The sequence below is a fragment of the Callithrix jacchus genome, chromosome 4 (assembly GCF_049354715.1).
Source record: "Callithrix jacchus isolate 240 chromosome 4, calJac240_pri, whole genome shotgun sequence".
Lineage (NCBI taxonomy): Eukaryota > Metazoa > Chordata > Mammalia > Primates > Cebidae > Callithrix > Callithrix jacchus.
In genome coordinates this window covers 66,957,238-66,977,296 of record NC_133505.1, presented here as the reverse complement: position 1 = coordinate 66,977,296, position 20,059 = coordinate 66,957,238, and the positions used below count along the sequence as shown (strand labels likewise).

General features: G+C 35.4%; 1 protein-coding gene and 1 long non-coding RNA gene across 15 annotated transcripts in view; one reads left to right on the top strand and one right to left on the bottom strand.

Annotated features, from left to right (window-relative positions):
- LOC103792483 (uncharacterized) overlaps nt 1-20,059 on the bottom strand; it is a 576,568-nt gene that overhangs the window by 110,581 nt on the left and 445,928 nt on the right. The window lies entirely within an intron of this gene.
- The window catches only part of KHDRBS2 (KH RNA binding domain containing, signal transduction associated 2), a 656,950-nt gene that overhangs the window by 539,037 nt on the left and 97,854 nt on the right, over nt 1-20,059 (top strand). For all 14 annotated transcript variants that reach the window (XR_013534311.1, XR_013534313.1, XR_013534310.1 and 11 more), the window contains exon 7: nt 11,534-11,616. Coding sequence is in view for 2 of the 14 variants with exons in the window: in XM_078369472.1 (XP_078225598.1) it covers nt 11,534-11,616 (83 nt within the window). In the remaining 12 variants the exon portion in view is untranslated. The remainder of the gene's footprint in view (nt 1-11,533; nt 11,617-20,059) is intronic.

The following is a 20,059-nucleotide window of genomic DNA, read 5'->3' as shown; positions in this document are numbered from 1 at the left end:
ACAACCCCAAACTGGTATAGAAATCATAGTTCAACAATAAGTGTTTAAGTCAATGACCTCATTAATTTGAGAAATTTGTAGACATATGAAAGACAAAAAAATGCATTTTTCAGGGTTGATTTGAAAAGGGCTAGTTTCGTAAAGCTGTGTGTTTACCGTTATATGTGTTTGTCCTGTAGGCTGCTTTGCCCAATACTCTAATGCATAAAATGATCTATAATTCATAGCAAGCTACAAAGAAATTGCCTTCTTTCATTATAGCTCAGTCTTTCGTTTTAGACCCATACCGTACACTGTACCTTAAGTATATTGTATAGGACTTAGCAAAGACTCAGAACGTAGCCAAGATTGTGTTTTGTAAGGATCCTATGAGGACTTGTTTTGTTTGACTCAAAGAATAGAAAACTAAAGAATTTATAACTTTACAGATGGAAAGAAATCTTAGAAGAGATACTTTTTATGACCATAGAGAGAAATGAATCATAACTCCTTGAGTATTTTCTTTTTTGTGGGAGATACCAAATCATCTGTCCACTGCTAGAAGAAAGTAAAGGTAAATTGTTAGTGTATTTAGAAAGTTTTCTTTTACTGAAGACCTCAAGTATGCTCTTTGTACTTGAGCAAATTCTACTTTGAGACTCTGATAAGTACTGTAAAGTAGTATTTTTTAGTTAGAGATATACTAATAAGCCAGGACATAATAATATAGTAATTTCTTCAAAGAGTGAAAACAATAAAGCAAACATGGAAAAAGTTTCATATTCAGAATTTTTTATCTTTTATGTTTTGATTTCTTAGTTAAGTATTCATTTTGAACTTTAATCTCATGCAGATACTGACTGACTTTTTAGGGAGCATGTCTATTTTAATGATTTATCTTAGACCATCATCAACACAATGCATATTTTTGGTTGCCTTAAGAAAACCACATAAATATGGTTTCATAGAACTGTGTTTCTCTTTTTTTCTAGAATTTTCTTGGTCTTAATAAAAACTGTATTATGCAAAACATTTCATGTTCTACCTTTACTCTTCCCTAAGCCTTATGAGTTTCCGCATCTGTGAATCTTATTAGGATTCAGGATTTGAATGCATACAGAATAAAGTGAGACTCCGTGCCTTTTATGGCTCTGCTGTTGACGCCCTAGATGCTAGAACACTCTTGCTTTCTTCCCACTTGTTGAGAAATCCACCTGCTACTTCCTTAGTGCTAGCATTAGGAAAACGATCTGATTTATGCAAAAAGGATATACCAATGAATAACTTAAGGTTTGTTTTTAAATTTTAGAATGCAAATGTTGGCATCTTAAACATTGTGATGCTTTCATTTTGTGACTGTGGTCTAATGATAGTTTACTGTTTTGTAGTAATATACGTTTACAAACATTTACACATATACATACATATTTACAAATATTTATGTGTATACATATTTCTTAATCAAAAGATGGTTTTAAAAATACATCAAGGATTAGAAAAATATCCTAATTTACTGTCCATTTTACAGTAAGTACAGTTATGTGAGAATCATTGCACTATATGTTTTATGAAATTTTAGGTTAACAGGAAAGATTTTCATCTACTCTGTGGATTTTCCATGTAACACTTAAAGAAGTAAAAGGGTAAGTGAGGGAGTAAAATGAAATAACCTTCCTACACTAAATTGTAAGGATATTCTTCATTAATAGAGACAATAGCTCTATATATTTATCACTTGAAACATTTATCTTTTAGTGTTGATTAATTTGTGTTAATACATTTCTACAGTGGATAAGAATAGTCTTCTTTGGCTAATTTAACAATTCAGTGTTATTTATTAAATGACTACTCTATGGAATACACTATGCTAAGTGCTACAATACATCAAAAACGTTATAAACTATAATATAATCCTTGCTTTTCAGAAGCTTAAATTCTAAATAGAGAGAAAAAAATTACAGAAAAATAAATACAGTATATGTTTAGATGTTTTCAGAACAATGAGAGAAAACAGGCTTTTGGAATTCAGAGGACTAAGGGTCGATATATGGTTGGTAGAAAGAGGCTAAGATTTCTAAAGATGATAGCGTGTAAAATGGCCTTAAGGAATTGGTAGCATGTCAACAAATGGAAATGGAGGAAACAGGGATTTCAGGGGCTCGGGAACCCTGAAGACAAGTACCTACTTATATTCCTGGGTCTTCTACCTCCCTGCTCAGAAACAGAAACACAAAAATAAAGTGTAGCAAAACAAACAAATTAAAACTTCCTTGCCTCCTGTTGGAAGCTAGATATCTTGAGCCCTGAAAAAGAAATGAAGGTGCGTGAAGCCATATTTCTATAATCTTGGTGAAGGGTCAAAACTCCAATTCCTAAAAAGAAGTTTGCATCCCTTGGAGCACCTATGGATGTCCTCATTACTGACCAGGTGGATCCTCAAGACAGTGCTGGACTGTCCTGACTCTAGCAGCTCAAGGAAGTTCCTATTATTATATTAACCATTCTCCCATCAAAAAGGAGATGAGAACTTGGGCTAAGAATAGGATGCTTAAACTATACCCGAGAACACAAAACATCCACTCCATATCCTAACAGCTGTTAGTGTGTGTGTGTATGTATATTGTGTGTGTGTGTAATTGAAATTAAATATTTCATAGAAGAGTTACAAGATAAACTTACAGAATTCTCCCATTAAGTAAAGTAAAAAGAATAAGTGATATCATATAGGACAAAAAGGTAAATTTACTGTGTCAACCCAGAAGATTCAATCTCACTAGTAAGGGTTCTAAAAAAAAAAAAAAAAAGAGAGAGAAAGAAAGAAGTAGAGAAACATTTTCCACATCTGAAGAATATAAGCCTCTAGATTGAAAGAGCTCATTGAGTACCCAACACAATGAATGGAAAAGAAACACACACACACAAAGGCATTGCATTCTGAAATTTCAGAACGCCAGAGATAAAAATTGTAAAAGCATACAGAAGAAATAAAAAAGAGACAAAACAGATCTAGGTCACGTGTAAGTAAGAGGAATTCTCAATTTTAACATGGAATAGTAAACAACATTGGACTAAAGCTCTCACAATTCTGATTGAAAGTCATTTTTTCAGCCTCAAATTCTCTACCCAACCAATTAAGTATGAGACAACAATTTAAAATTTTCCAGTAACATAAATGTCCAATACAATATCACATATGTAATATTCTTTCAAAAACATTAAATCTGAATATAATTATGAGAATAATCAGACAAATTCAGAATGTAGCATGACATACAAAACAGTTGGTTTGAACTACTTGAAAAAGTTAACATTAAGGAAAGCAATAAAAGGTTGGAGAAATGCTAGCTCTAAAAACACTAAACAGATATAATCATTGAATGCAATTCAAAATTCTTTATTGAATTCTGATTTTTAAAAAAGATCATGCAAGATTAAAATAGCTGCAACATTCATAAATGCTTGGGATGATTGTAGAAATTTGACTAGGGACTTCACAGTATTGTGAAATACTTGCGATTTTTAAGGAGTAATAATATATTTATGTAGAAGAATGTCCCTACACTCAAAAGAGAGAAGCCGAAGTATTTAGGGATAAAATATCATGTTTCTGGTACTAATTTGCAAACAGTTTCTTAAAAGATGTATATATAAGATAACACAAATCAGACTAAATGTCAGTAATTGTTGAATCTAGGTGAAGGGTAGATGAGTTTCCACTGACCTCTTATTCCAACTTTTGTATAATTAAAATTTATCACCAAAAGAATAGAAAAACTGCAGTGAGTAGGGGGTATAGTGTAAGGCTAAGCAAGAGAGAATCAAAATATTTTTCTATCTCTTAATAGAGGTTATTGAAAGAGATGTTTTGGCAAGAAATAAAAGCAAGGAAAAGATGGAATCTGGCCAAAGGGAATTAATTACGAATAACAGTGAAAGAGGCCTTAGGAAATCACCTTGGTCTTCAGGCCTAGAAATTCATTAGTGTGAACCAAAGCACAATGACACAGTTCTTCAGGAGACAGTCTCCATGTTACACACAAAAACATTATGAATGAGTTGATGTCTCTGAATCTTAGAAATATTACTGCTAGTTTAATACGGCCATTGAGACAGTTGATGAAGGCGTTTCTAAATATTTGGAAAACCAAGAAAATAATAAGATGAATGAACAATTATTAACTTTGGGAGAAAGGAAAAGGTGTATGAGAATAAAAACAGAATTAATTTATGTTTTAAGAGAATACTAATTATATATTATTAATATTGATATTGGCTAATAAAAATTATGATGAAACTGTATTGGAAAGATAGGTATAAAGGGAAATAATAGAAGTAAATGTAACAACCTGAATGGCCAGCCAATAGAAAATGACAACATTTATAAATCAAACAACAATAACTTAGCTATATTACTTAATAACACAAAAATAAATTATAAAATAATAGATGAAAATACTAAAAGAGTGCTGAAGGTTAAAGGAGAACAAGACAAGGAACTACTGTTTTGGGAACATAAGCTTATTTTTACTATTTGTAAATAATCTGCATGTAATTATTTTATAATTACTAAAATTAGCTTTAGAACATTAAAATTAGCTTTAGAATCTATAGGAACTAATTAGAGTATCCAAGGATCAAATGGAGAAACTATTTCATACTGCGGAACAAAAATATAATGAAATACAAGAAATGGAAGTTCGATTTAGAAAACTTTATATGTAAATAATAGCATGACATAAGTTAAACCACATGAAAATAAATAAATACAATATTTTTAAAGTTCCTTAAGTTAATAAATATATTAGTCTTTTCATTAAATGGGCTTAAATGTGTTAGTCAAGATTAATGTTAAAGAGTGCACATGTAGGTATTTTCTATTGTAACTCTTGAACAAAATAAAGAGAGATGTGTAAACCTCTAGACTGAAAAGAAGTTATGAATTGGTAGAGTGGGGTGGAAGTTTATTCCACGGAAAGAGAGCCGCCAGCACCAGGAACAAAAACCTGAAGATTTTTCCAGAAGTAGGGAATAATCGAGATGGATGACTTCTGTTTAAAATTAATGGCCACAAAGATAAACAAAACTAAATCATTCAAGGTGATTGATAACTAGAGTGTATAATCACTAGCTTATTTGCACATGCTGCTGCGACAAGTCTGTGTTAGCTTTGTTTCTGTAATTTACTCAAGTAATAAATCTCATTACACATTATTTTACTTATGAGATTTAAAAATTATATAAAGTACACAAAGTGTTTTTCTTTTCTTTTCTTTTTTTTTTTTTTTTTTTTTTTTTGGTAAGACAAGAGTTCTGCTCTAGTCACCAGGCTGGAGTGCAATGGTGTGATCTCAGCTCACTGCAACATCCACCTCCCAGGTTCAAGTGATTCTCCTGCCTCAACCTCCTAAGTAGCTAGGATTTCAGGCACACACCAATATGACAAGCTAATTTTATTTTTATTTCTTCGTAGAGATGGGGTTTCTCTGTGTTGGCCAGGCAGGACTCAAACTCCCAACCTTAGGTGGTCCACCTACCTTGGCCTCCCAAAGGGCTGGGATTACAGGTGTGAGCCACCAAGCCTGGTCACAAAGTCTTTATTTCACTCATTCTTTTCACTTTGCTTTTATTTATTTAATCAGTAATGAATCCATAATTTTTACCAAAAGTTAACCACAATTTAAGAGTCATGCACCTTATAATTTCTATCTTAATTGTGATTATTAAAAGGAGAAGAAAACTCCCAGTGGAGTAGTAACAAACACGTTAGCACTCCATTAAGTAATCACAGTTGTTCTTATCTACCCAAATAGAAAAACTTATTTTGAATTTCTATATTTTTTATTGTACTTTAAGTTCGGGGGTACATGTGCGGAACATGCAGGTTTGTTATATAGGTATACATGTGCCATGGTGGTTGGCTGCATCTATCACCCTATCATCTACATTAGGTATTCCTCCTGTTATCCTTCCCCTAGCCCCCCACCCCCAACAGGTCCTGGTGTGTGATGTTCCCCTCTGTGTCCATGTGTTCTCATTGTTCAACTCCAATTTATGAGTGAGAACATGCATGTTTGGTTTTCTGTTCTTGTGCTACTTTACTGAGAATGATGGTTTCCAGCTTCATCCATGTCACTGCAAAGGACATTAAATAATCCTTTTTTATGCTGCATTGTATTCCACAGTGTATATGTGCTACATTTTCTTTATTCTATCATTGATGGGCATTTGGGTTGATTCCAAGTCTTCGCTATTGTGAACGGTGCTGCAATACACATACGTGTATATGTGTCTTTATAAGAGAATGATCTATATTTCTTTGTGTATATACCCAGTAATAGGATTGCTGGGTCAAATGGTATTTCTAGTTCTAGATCCTTGAGGAATCACCACACTGTCTTCCACAATGACTGAATCAATTTACACTCCCACCAATGGTGTAAAAGTGTTCCTATTTCTCCACATCCTCTCCAGCATCTGTTGTCTCCAGATTTTTAAATGATAGCCATTCTAACTGGCATGAGATGGTATCTCAATGTGATTTTGATTTGCAATTCTATAATGACCATTTATAATGAGGTTTTTTTTCCATATATTCGCTGGCTGCATAAATGTCTTCTTTTGAGAAGTGTCTGTTTATATCTTCTTCCACTTTTTGATGGGTTTTTTTTTTTGGTTTGTTTGTTTTTTGTTTTTTGTAAATTTGCTTAAGTTCTTTGGAGATTCTGAATATAAGCCCTTTGACAGATTGGTAGATTTCAAAAATTCTCTCCCATTCTGTAAGTTGCCTTTTCACTCTGATGATAGTATCTTTTGCTATGCAGAAGCTCTTTAGTTTACTTAGATCCCATTTGTCTATTTTGGCTTTTGTTGTCATTGCTTTTAGTGTTTGAGGCATGAAATCTTTGCTCATGCCTATGTCTTGGATGGTATTGCCTAGGTTTTCTTCTAGAGTTTTTATGGTTTTATATATTACATTTAAATCTTTAATCCATCTTGAGTTAATTTTTGTATAAGGTGTAAGGAAGGAATCCAGTTTCAGCTTTCTGCATATAGCTAACCAGTTTTCCCAATACCATGTGTTAAACAGGGAATCATTTTCCCATTACTTGTTTTTGTCAGGTTTGTTGAAAATCAGATGGTTGAAGATCAACAGCCTTGCATTCCAGGAATGAAGCTGACTTGATCATAATGGATAAGCTTCTGGATGTGCTGTCGAATTCAGTTTGCCACTGTTTTATTGAGGATTTTCGCATTGATGTCCATCAGGGCTATTAGCCTGAAATGTTCTTATTTAGTTATGTCTTGGCCAGGTTTTAGTATCAGGATGATGTTGGCCTCATAAAATGAGTTACGGAGGGTCCCCTCTTTTTCTATTGTTTGGAATAGTTTCAGAAGGAATGGTACCAGTTCCTCTTTGTACCTTTGGTAGAATTCAGCTGTGAAACCATCTGGTCCTGAACATTTTTGATTCATAGGCTATTAATTGCTGCTTCATTTTCAGACCTTGTTATTGGTCTGTGCAACTTCTTCCTTGTTTAGTCTTAGAAGGTTTTAAATGTCCAGGAATTTATCCATTTCTTCTAGATTTTCTGTTTTATTTGCATAAAGGTCTTCATAGTATTCTCTGAAGGTAGTTTGTATTTCTATGGGATTGGAGGTGATATTGCCTTTATCATTTTTTTTACTGAATCTATTTGATTCTTCTCTCTTTTCTTCTTTATTAGTCTGGCTAGTGTTCTATCTATTTTGGTGATCTTTTCAAAAAAACAGCTTTTGGATTCATTGATTTTTTTGAAGGTTTTTTTTTTGTGTATCTATATCTAGTCCTGTTCCGAAGTTAGTTATTTCTCATCTTCTGCTGGTTTTAGAATTAGTTTGTTGTTCTTCTCTAGTTATTTTAATTGTGACATTAGGGTGTCAGTTTTAGATCTCTCCTGCTTTCTCCTTTGGGCATTTAGTGTTATAAATTTCCCTCTACACACTGCTTTAAATGTGTCTCAGAGATTCTTGGTATATTATGTCTTTGTTGTCATTGATTTCAAACAACATCTTTATTTCTGCCTTCATTTTGTTGTTTATCCAGTTGTCATTCAGGAGCAGGTTGCTCAGTTTCCATGTAGTTGTGCGGCTTTGAGTGTGTCTCTTAACAGTGTGTTCTAATTTGTTACACTGTGTTCTGAGAGACTGCTTGGTATGATTTCCATCCTTTGCATTTGCTGAGGAGTGTTTTACTTCCAATTATGTGGTCAGTATTAGAATAAGGGCAGTGTGGTGCTGAGAGGAATGTATATTCTGTGGATTTGGGGTGGAGGGTTCTGTAGATGTCTTTTAGGTCTGCTTGGTCTAGACATGAGTTCAAGTCCTGTTTATCCTTGTTAGTTTTCTGTTTTGTTGATCTGATATTGACAGTAGGGTTAAAGTCCCCTACTATTATTGTGTGGAAGTCTAAGTCTTTTTGTAATTCTCTAAGAACTTGCTCTATAAATCTGCATGCTCTTGCATTGGGTGCATATATATTTAGGAAAGTTAGCCCTTCTTGTTGCATTGATCCCTTTACCATTATGTTGTCATAATGTAAATGTACCATTTTCTTGTCTCTTTTGATCTTTTATTGTTTAAAGTCTGTTTTATCAGAGACTAGGATTGCAACCCCTGCTTGTTTTTGCTTTCCATTTGTTTGGTAAATCTTCCTCCATCTCTTTACTTTGAGACTATATGTGTCTTTGCATGTGAGATGGGTCTCCTGAATATAGCATGCTGATGGGTCTTGACTCGTTATCCATTTGCCAGTCTGTGTCTTTTAATTGGGGCATTTAGCCCATTTACATTTAAGGTTAATATTGTTATGTGTGAATTTGATCCTGCCATTATGATGCTAGCTGGCATTATTTTGCCCATTAGTTTATGCAGTTTCTTCCTAGCATTGATGGTATTTACAGTTTGGTATGTTTTTGTAGTAGCTGAACCAGTTGTTCCTTTCCATGTTTGGTGCTTCTTTCAGGAACTCTTGTAAGACAGGCCTATGGGGACAAAATCTCTCAACACTTGTTTGTCTATAAAGAATTATATTTCTCCTTTGCTTATGAAACTTAGTTTGGCTGCATATGAAATTCTGGGTTGAAAATACTTTTCTTTAAGTATGTTGAATATTGGTTCCCACTCTCTTCTGGCTTGTAGGGTTTCTGCAGAGAGATCTGCTGTGAGTCTGATGGCCTTCCCTTTGTGGGTATCCTGACCTTTCTCTCTGGCTGCCCTTAGCATTTTTTCCTTCATTTCAACCTTGGTGAATCTGATAATTATGTATCTTGGGGTTGCTCTTCTCAAGTAGTATCTTTGTGGTTCTCTGTTCTTCCTTAATTTGAATGTTGCCCTGCCTTTCTAGGTGGGTGAAGTTCTCCTGGATAAAATCCTGAAGAATGTTTCTAACGTGGTTTCATTCTCCCCTTCACTTTCAGGTATACCAATCAAACATAGATTTGGTCTCTTAACATAATCCCATATTTCTTGGAGTCTGTTTCATTTCTTTTCACTTTTTTGTCTCTAATCTTGTCTTCTTTATTTCATTCAGTTGATCTTCAACTTCTGATATCCTTTCTTCCTCTTGATTGGTTCAGGTATTAAAACTTGTATATACTTCACAAATTTGTCTTGCTGTGTTTTTAAGCTCCATCAGGTCATTTATGTTCTTCTCTAAACTGGTTATTCTAGTTAGCAATTCATCTAACTTTTTTTCAAGGTTCTTAACTTCCTTGCATTGGTTTAGAACATGCTCCTTTAGCTTGGAGGAGTTTGTTTTATCCACCTTCTGAAGCCTGCTTCTGTTAGTTCATCAAACTCATTTTCCACCTAGTTTCGTTCCCTTGCTGGTGAGGAGCTGTGATCCCTTAAAGAAGAAGAGGTGTTCTGATTTTTGGAGTTTCCAGCCTTTTTGTGCTGGTTTCTTCCCATCTTCGTGGATTTATCTTCCTTTGCTCTTTGAGGTCAGTGAACTTTGGATAAGGTCTCTGAGTGTTCATCCTTTTTGTTTATGTTGAAACTATTTCTTTCTGTTTGTTACCTTTCCTTCTAATAGGCCACTCTGCTTCAGGTCTACTGGAGTTTGATGGAGGTCTACTATAGACCCTGCTTGCCCAGTTATCACTGGTGGAGTCTGCATAACAGCAAATATTGCGGCCTGTTCCTTCCTCTGCTGGCTTCGTCCCACAGGAGTATCTTCCAGATGCCAGTCAGAGCTCTCCTGTATGTGGGTCTGTCAGCCCCTACTGGGAGCTAACTTCCAGTCAGGATATACAGGGGTCAGGAAGTGACTTGAGGAGGCAGTCTGTCCCTTATCAGGACTCAAACGCAGTGTTGGAAAATCTCCTGCTCTCTTCAGAGCTGCCAGGCAGGGACGTTTAGGTCTACTGAAGCTGTACCCACCACAGTCCCTTTTCCTAGGTGTTCCATCCCAGGAAGGTGGGGGCTTTGTTTATAAGTCCCTGATAGGCTGCTGCCTTTTTTCAGAAATGACCTGCCCAGCAAGGACATCTAATGAGACAGTGCCTGCAGCTTCTGGGCTGTGTTGGGCTCTGCCCAGTGAGTTTTCCCAGCAGCTTTGCTTACACTGTGGGGTTGAAACCACCTACTCCAACCTCAGATATAGCAGACACTTCTCCCCCAACCAAGCGCAAAGGTCCCAGGTCGAGCTCAGACTGCTGTGCTGGCTGCAAGAATTTCAAGCCAGTAGAGCTTAACTTGCTGGTCTCAGTGGAGGAGGGGCCTGCCAAGCCAGACCACTTGGCTCCCTGGCTTCAGCATTTTTTCAATGGGAGTGAAGAGTTCTGTCTCGCTGGTGTTCCATTTGCCATGGGGGTATAAAAAAAAAAACTGCAGCTAGCTTGGTTTGTTCATACTGCCACCCAGTTTTGTGCTAGAAACCCAGAGCCCTGGTGGTTGTGTATGTACTAGAGGGAAGCTCCTGGTCTGTGAGTTGTGAAGACAATGTGAAAAATGCAGTATCTAGGCTGGAGTGCAGGAAATTGTCTCTAATTACTTTCCTTGGCTAGGAGAGGGAGTTCCCTGGACCCTTGTGCTTCTCAGGTGAGGCAACATCCCACCCTGCTTTGGACCACCCTCCTTGGGCTGCACTCACTGTTCAACCAGTCCCGGTGAGATGAACCAGGTACCTCAGTTGTAAATGTGTAAATCACCCACTTCCTTCATCGATCTTGCTGGGAGCTGCACAGCAGAGCTGTTCCTGTTTGACCAACTTGCCCAGGGACTCCAAGCTTGAATTTCTTAAATAGTCATTATTATTGATGAAAATGCTAAATAAGCCTTAGAGTATGTATTGCTGCTTTAATGATTTGCTGAGTTTAATTAATAAACATTAATACCTCATCAATGAAATATTTAAGGTTATATGAGAATTGTTAATCTAGTAAAATTTGATACATGGATACTTACCAAACATAAAAATTAAACCAAGATCACATTGTATAAAATTGTGCTAACCAAAATCAGAACAAAGTTAATCAAATTAATTTCTAAAAGGTTCAACCATTTTGTGTCTCAGGCTTATGATGATGGCTACGGGGGTGAATATGATGACCAAACCTATGAGGCTTATGATAACAGCTATGCGACCCAAACACAAAGGTAAGGCATTTGCTGTCTAAAGCATCCTTCTCAGGATTATCTCTAATCCATTTTGTTTCTTGAATCTGAATGTCAGTTATATCATGTGAGAATTTCTAGTAGTGTTTGTTCTCCATTATCACTCTGAATTATTAAGTTGCTTACCAGCCTGTGAGAGGTAAAGTATAATGATCTTGCAACTGCAAACAATGAAATAGTGTGTTATTCCGAGACTGGATGATTATGGGAACCAATCAACTCATCAAATAAGCTTGTATTTAACTAAATAATGTTATTTTTAGAATTTTTTTTAAAAGACGATAATAAAAGTAAGGTGCTTGTTCAATTTGGCTTTTTTTCCTAAAATGTCTTATTTATTTGTAAAAGGTAATGAAATGTCCTTGTTACTCTGGAAAGAGGGAAATTCTTGAAATGTCTTAGGGAATCAAGAATTCCTTTGCTTCTTTGATAGATCTTTTATTGATTGTTGAATATATCTCTATAGATTGACCCAAAATTTGTGATATAAATTATTTTTTACTTCTTTAAAATCAGATTTATTGAAATTTTATTTATATATAATAAGATTTACCCATTTAGAATACAGCTGTATACATTTGGCAGATGAAAACTACTGTGTAATGACCACCAAAATTAAGATATAGAGCATTTTCATCATCCAGAAATGCTTCTTCATGCCCCTTTGTAGTCAACTTCTCCCTCGTCCTCAGGCCCTGGAAACCAACCATCTGTTTTTCACTAACATAGTTTTACCTTCTCTAGAATGGCTTGTAAGTAGAAGCAAAACAATAAGGTAACCTTTTGAGTCTGGTTTTTATTTTTTGTTAATATGAATAAAATTGGTGTAAAACAAATGTATTTTTAGAAAACTCAATCATTCAAGTTATTTTTTTATATAAAAAGTGACATAGGAAAATACAGGAGGTCTATGTGATAGTTAAGTGAGTCTTCCATTTATGTGACTGACAGAAGCCAATGGATCTTATTGTTATAAAATCATTATAGCATTCATCATTTATTGACCAACTTTATTGGCACCCAAGGAGACTTAATAAGCCTCCTTTAGGACTTAAATAATATTTGAGTGAAGAGAAGTGGCAAAAACAACTTTAAGGTCATTATAGATTAGAAGAAATCTACATGTATTGCAAAAATTTGGATTTTCCATGGCCTGGGTGACAGCACAGTAAAAGAATTGAAGGGAAATTTTATTTAGAGAGAATACTGTAGGCCATTAGAAAAAAGATGACTGTGAATTGATACCCTTAAAGCTAAGCATGACTTAAGTTATCACTATGGAAATGGCCATCATTGACACTGAGTAATTAGTTAATTTGTAATAGGTTAAATAGAGAAGCCATCATGAGCCAAGAGTTTCTGGGGCAATATCTTAATTGTCCCAATTGTATATTGGAAAACAGCACAGTTATTTAGGCTTTGGGTAAGTTTTGCATCACATTACAGATACTGAACAGAGTATTGTTTGCAAATTGGCTGCATATTTAGACCATCTGCTAATATTTTCAATCAAATTGTTAGTTTATCATTATACATTAGCACATGAAATTGTTGATAACAAAGTTCCATAATGTTTCAGAAACCCTTGATAGAAAGTGTAGTGACCACACACTACAAACACAATTAGAAGAGACTAAAATAATTCCTTGATGGAGCTCTGTAGAGCTACATTTAAATAGGAGAAAATTTGGAATAATTTTGTGAAAATGAGGGACTTTCTCTTCTGATCAGATTTAAATGGGCTTAAATGACCCTAAGAAAAGAAAAGAAAAATATAGGATTAAGATAATTTAGCTTTTAATATTTAAAAAGTGAATATTGGAATTATTGAACATACACCTATATACATAAAGTAATGGATATAAACAATAATTTTATAATCAAATTTGCTTTAAAATAATTTATATGTAAAGGGACATTTTCTAAACACTTCTGCTGCCTTCCCTGGCTCCTTTCCTATCTACTCAATTTTTATAACTAAATTCTTCCCATCCTTCCAGCCCCAGCTCAAAAGCCAACTCTTCTAAAAAGTCTTATCTTTATTATATTTGGGGGAATCATCTGTTACTGCCCTGAATTCCAGTAGCATCACATATTTACTTTTCTATAGCATTTATTTATCTGCCTTACATTGGGATTAATTATACATATGTCCCTTATCATTTTTGCTATTTGTTCAAAATCCTTTTCTAATACAGCCTCTTGTCCTTCACAATACCAGGTATGAGGTCTTTCATGGGGTGTGAATTGAAGGGATAATTGTTGAGTACACGAATGTCGAGCATATTTTTCTACACTATGGGGATACAAAATAAGAGCCTCATTCTTGAAAGAGTACAAAGTTAAGAATTACATAAATCACATTTACTGACATAATATTTATGTGCTTCTCTGATACTTTACTATTAAATCAGAGGGACAAAGAAAGTAGGTGATGAAATTAGTTGCAGTGATATTAATGCTCTATATTACAATAATGATAAAATGCCTATTTTGGTCAAAATTATATCCTCAATACTAGTATAGTTTCTGGCACACTAGAGGTTCTCAATAAAGATTCATTGAATAAATAAATGAAAAATGAGTAAATGCATTGAGTGAAATACTTTTTCAGAAACTCTGTGATAAAGAATTTTTTAAATATGCCAATTTCTAATAGGAATGGATACACACTAGAACACTTTTAGATAAGGTTTAATGCCTGCCTTTAGATTACTTCTTTTTTAAGTCAATTAGATTTGATCAAAATTAAATTTTGTTCTCTAAAAGACACGGTTATTTAATAAAACGGCAAGCCACAAACTGTGAATCCATATTAGCAAAACATATTTCTAAAGAATATCTTTGTATATCTTTGATTGGATCCAAAATATGCAAAAACAACTAAAACTTTAGAATAGAAAAAATAAACTGACTTTTAAAAATGGGCAAAAAACTGGAGCAAACATTTCACCAAATAAGATATACAAATTGCAAATAAGAGTCAAAAAATATGTTCAACATCATTATTCAGTAGGAAAATTGAAATTAAAACCACAATTAGATACTAGTACACAGATTGTAGAATGGCTAACATTAACCAGATTGAATTATCAGATGTTAGTGAGGATGTAGAGCAACTGCAACCCTCATATACTGCTGATAGGGATGTAAAACTGTAAACCAGTTTAGAAAACAATTAGGCAGTTGCTTATAAAGTTGACCTACAATTACCATATGACTGGCATTTCTTCTCTTTGGTATTTGCCCAAGTGAAATGAAACATGTATGTATCATGGAGGTTGTTGTACAGATTACTTCATTACTCAGGTATTAAGCCTTGTATTGTCAGTTATCTTTCCTGATCCTCTCCCTCCTCCCGAAGCCCAAAAGGCCCCAGTGTGTGTTGCTCCCCTCTGTGTGCCCATATGTTCTCATCATTTAGCTCCCACTTACAAGTGGGAATGTGTGGTATTTTGTTTTCTGTTTCTATGTTAGTTTGCTAAGGATAATGGCTTCCAGCCTCATCCATGCCCCTACAAAGACATGATCTTCTTCTTTTTTATGACTTCATAGTATTCCATAGTGTGTGTGTGTGTGTGTGTGTGCATGTGTGTGTATGATGGGCATTTTCTTTATCCAGCCTATCAGTGATGGGCATTTAGGTTGATGCCATGTCTTTGCTATTGTGACTAGTGCTGCAGTGAACATACATGTGCATGTGTCTTTATAATAGAATGATTTATATTCCTTTGGGTATATGCCCAGTAATTGGATTTCTGGGTAGAATGGTATCTATGCTTTAGGTCTTTGAGGAATCACTACATTGTCTTTCCACAATGGCTGCACTAACTTAATAACAAACCTGCACTTGTACCCCTGAACTTAAAAGTTAAAATATATATATATGCATATATATATATGTATATATATAGTAAAAAAAGGAGATAAAGTCACCCAAAAATAGCATTGTGAATATATTTATCAATGTATCATCTTTTTATCTATCTTTCATGTGTGTTAATACATCTGCCCATATTTGAAATCATATATTGCAAACTGTTTGGAAATTTAACTCTCAAGCGCATAAGAACATCTTTCTATGTTAATAAATGCATGTCTACAACATAATCTTTAATGGTTGTAGATTGTTTCATTGTATGATTGGATCACAATTTAATCATTCTAGTACAGTTAACTGTTCATTTTCAGTTTTTCATAACTCTAAACAGATATGTGATTCATATCTTTGTGGCTAAGTATCTTTTTTTCTTCAACTTTTATTTTAAATTCAGGGGTACATGTGCAGGATGTTCAGGTGTATTACACAAGTAAACAAGTGCCATGGTGGTTTGCTGAACAGATCATACCATCACCTAGATATAAAGCCCAGCATCCATTAGCTTTTCTTCTTGATGCCCTCCCTCCCTCCATCACAGTATGATATTGGCTGTGAGTTTGTAGTTCTGTGGGGTCAGTGGTGATATCCCCCTTATCATTTCTGATTGTGTTCATTTGATTGTTTCTTCTTCTTTATTAGTGTAGCTGCAGTCTATTTTATTAGTTGTTTCAAAAAACCAGCTCCTGGATTCACTGATTTTCTGAAGGGCTTTTCATGTCTCTGTTTCTATCAGTTCCACTTTTGCCTTGGTTATTCCTGTCTCCTACTAGCTTTGGGGTTGGTTTGCTGTTGGTTCTCTAATTCTTTTAGTTGAAATTTTAGACTGTTGACTTGAGATCTTTCTAGCTTTTTACAATGGGCATTTAGTACTATAAATTTCCCATTTAACAGTGCTTTAGCTGTGTCCCAGAGATTCTGGTACATTGTCTCTTTGTTCTTATTCGTTTCCAAAAACTTCTTGATTTCTACCTTATTTACCCAAAAGTCATTCAGGATCAGTTGTTCATTTTCCATATAGTTATGTGATTTTTAGGGAATTTCTTAATTTTGAGATCAAGTTTGATTGCAGTGTGCTCTGAGACACGGTTAGGATTTCCATTCTTTTGCACCTGCTGAGGAATGTTTTATTTCTGATCATGTGCTCAATTTGAGAATAACTGTCATGTCACAATGAGAAGAATGTATATTATTTTGTTTTGGGGTGGAGAGTTCTGTCTGTATCTACTAAGTCAACTTGATACAGAGTTGAGTTCCTAAATATCTTTGTTTATTTTCTGTTTTGATGATCTGTCTAGTATTGTCAGTTCAATGTTAATGTCTCCCACTACTATTGTGTGGTAGTCCTAAGTCTCCTTGTAGGTCTCTAACAATTTGCATGATGAATCTGGATGCTACTGTATTGGGTGCATATATATTTATGATAGTTAGCGCTTCTTGTTGAGTTGAACCCTTTACTATTATGTAATGCCTTTCTTTGTCAGTTTTTATTTTTGTTGGTTAAAGTCTATTTTGTCAGAAACTAGGATTATAACCCATTTTTTTCTGTTTTCCATTTCTTTGCCTCCATCCCTTTATTTTGAGCCCATGTGTGTCTCTGCACGTGAAATGGGTCTCTCTAAGACAGCATACTAATGGGTCTTGGCTGTTTATCCTGCTTGCCATTCTGTGTCTTTTAGTTGGGACAATTCATCCATTTACATTTAAAGTTAGTATTGTTATACATGAATTTATCCTGTCATCATTATGCTAGCTGATTATTTTGCAGATTTGTTCACATGGTTGCTTCATAGTGTCACTGGTCTGTACTTCAGTGTGTTTTTGCAGTGGCTCATAATGGTTTTTTCTTTCCATATTTAGTGTATTTTTAGGAGCTCTTGCAATGCAGACCTGGTGGTGACAAATTCCCTCCACATTTCCTTGTTGGAAAGGATATTATTTCCCCATCACTTATGAAGCTTAGTTTGACCAGGTGTGAAATTCTGGGTTGGAAGTTCTTTTCTTTAACAATGTTGAATATTGGTCCCTGATCTCTTCAGGCTTATAGGGTTTCCACTAAGAGGTTCTCCATTAGTCTGATAGGCGTGGCTTTGCAGGTGACCTGCCCTTTCTCTCTGGCTGCCTTTAAATTCTTTTTCTTTCACTTCAACCTTGGAAAATCTGATGATTATGTGTCTTGGGGTTGAGCTTCTCATGGAGTATCTTATTGGGGTTCTCTACATTTCCTATATTTGAATGTTGGCCTGTGTTGCTAGGTTGGGGAAGTTCTTCTGGATAATATCATAGTTTTCCAGCTTGGTTCCATTCTCCCTCGCTTTCATGTACCCCCATCAGTCATAGGTTTGCTCTCTTTAAATAATCACTTATTTCTCAGAGGTTTTGTTCAGTCTTTTTTGTTCTTTTTTCTCTGGTCTTGTATGCCTCTCTTGTTTCAAAAGGTAGTCTTCAAGCTCTGAGATTCTTTCATCCAATCGATCTGTTCTGCTATTTATACTTTTGACTGCATTGTGAAGTTCTGGTATTGGGTTTTTCAGCTTCATCAGGTCAGTAATGTTCATCTCCGAAGTGGCTATTCTGCCTATCAGCTTCTGTAATTGTTTTCCTATAATTCTTAGGTTCTTTGAAATTGGTTTACAGCTTGCTCCTTTAGCTCAACAAAATGTGCTGAGGACAAGGACTCTTCCTTGTCCAATCAGTTTGTATTCTCCAAAGCTGGCAGGCTGGAACAGCAGAGTCTACTGAACTACAGAGATGGCAGCTGCCCTTCCCGGGGATTTCCATCCTAAGGAGAGATCAGATCTCTAGAGAACCCTTGCTGCAGTGGCTGAAGCCTCCACAGGGAGATCCCGCCTAGTGAAGAGGAATGAATCAGGGTCCTGCTTAAAGAAATAGTCTGTCCACAATCTAGTAAGGTAGCTGTGCTGCATTGTGGGTAACCCTTCCTCATCTAGACTGTTTGTATTCTCCAAATCCACAAGCTGGAGCAGCTAAGTCTACCAAACTACTGAGAGGGAGGCTACCACTCCCCCCAGCAGCTTGGTTCTGATTCAGGCCAACTCCAGCCTCTTGCCATTGGCTGGCTGGAATTCCAAGCCAGTGGGTCTTAACTTGTGAGGGGCTGTAGAAGTGGTGTTTGCAGAATGCTGCTGCTCAGTTTCCTGGATCCAGCCCCCTTTCTAAGGATGTGTACTGATGGATCCCTGCCTTGCCAGGGATCCTAGGGCTGGAGTATATCAAACTCCTGGGTCTCACAGAATTCCTTGAAACTGGAAAATGGAAGTTGCAGTAAGCCGGGATTGCACTACTGCACTCCAGCCTGACAATAAAGGGAGACTCTGTCTCAAAAACAACAACAACAAAAACAACTGCTGCATCTCTGGGTGTATCTGAGTGGCTGCTTTGCCAAGACTCCACACAGCTCTGTGTTTCACACCCATGGGTCTGGTTGCATGAGCTCACAAGAGGATCTCCTGATCCACTAGTTGCAAACATCCATGGGAGAAGCTGGTTGCTCCGGTGGGGTTGCACAATCACTCAACACTTCCTTTGCTAGAGGTGGGGGTTTCTTGGGCTCTGTACTGCCATCATCCCAGCCATCATCCCACACTGCTTTTCTTCATTTTCCATGGGTTGAGTTGTTTGCATAGTTAGTCCCAATGTGAGAATCTGTATATATCAGTGAAGGTGCTGAATTCATTCACTGCTTTCATTCCTCTCTTTTGAGTACCGTGGACTGTAGCTGCTTTTAACTGGCCATATTCTCTGGTCTCCTTAGATTATTTGTTTTGGTCCAAATACACCAGCAGAAAGTAAGATTAGTGGTTCAGTTAAAGAAGCACTTATTATATTATTGTATCTGTCAGATAATGTACTACCCATTTAGTAACAATTCTTATTTTTAATGTTTTAAATACATTTTAATATTTCCTCCTAAAAATACAAACACACATATACACATAAATACTTAAACAAATATAAGTCAAATAACAAGAGAGCAAGTTTGGGAATTAGGAGTGGAGAAAGTTATTTTTCTACAAGAATCAGTGTAGAATTCTCTTTCTTTTCAACCTGTGGCTTTTTTGATGGACTTTGAAATGTAAGATTTGGATTGCTAGAGGAAAATGTTTCCAAAGCAGTAAAATAAAGAGAAATATATATTTATAATAATCATCCAGCATTTACAAACAATCTTAGTATTATTTTAGCATTGTTACAGTCTAAATCAGAAGAAATACTGATTTTGAATCATGAAAATAAAACAGTAGAATGCATGTGACTTAGAAGAATTAAGATAAAAATATTTAGAGAAAATGGTCTTTAATTTACTATAACATAGATGAACATAAAATTTGTGAGATTATAAAATAGAATCTGGCAGATGCTTAAATGGAATAATTATATCATCCTCAGTAGAGATTCCAGAGGAGGTTCACAAGGTAACAACCCTACACAGGTTCACCTGAAGTTCAGCAGCTATAACAACTTTAATTAATCCCGAGTTATCTCGCAAGGTATTGTTAGTTCAGGAAAATTTCAAATGGATCATAA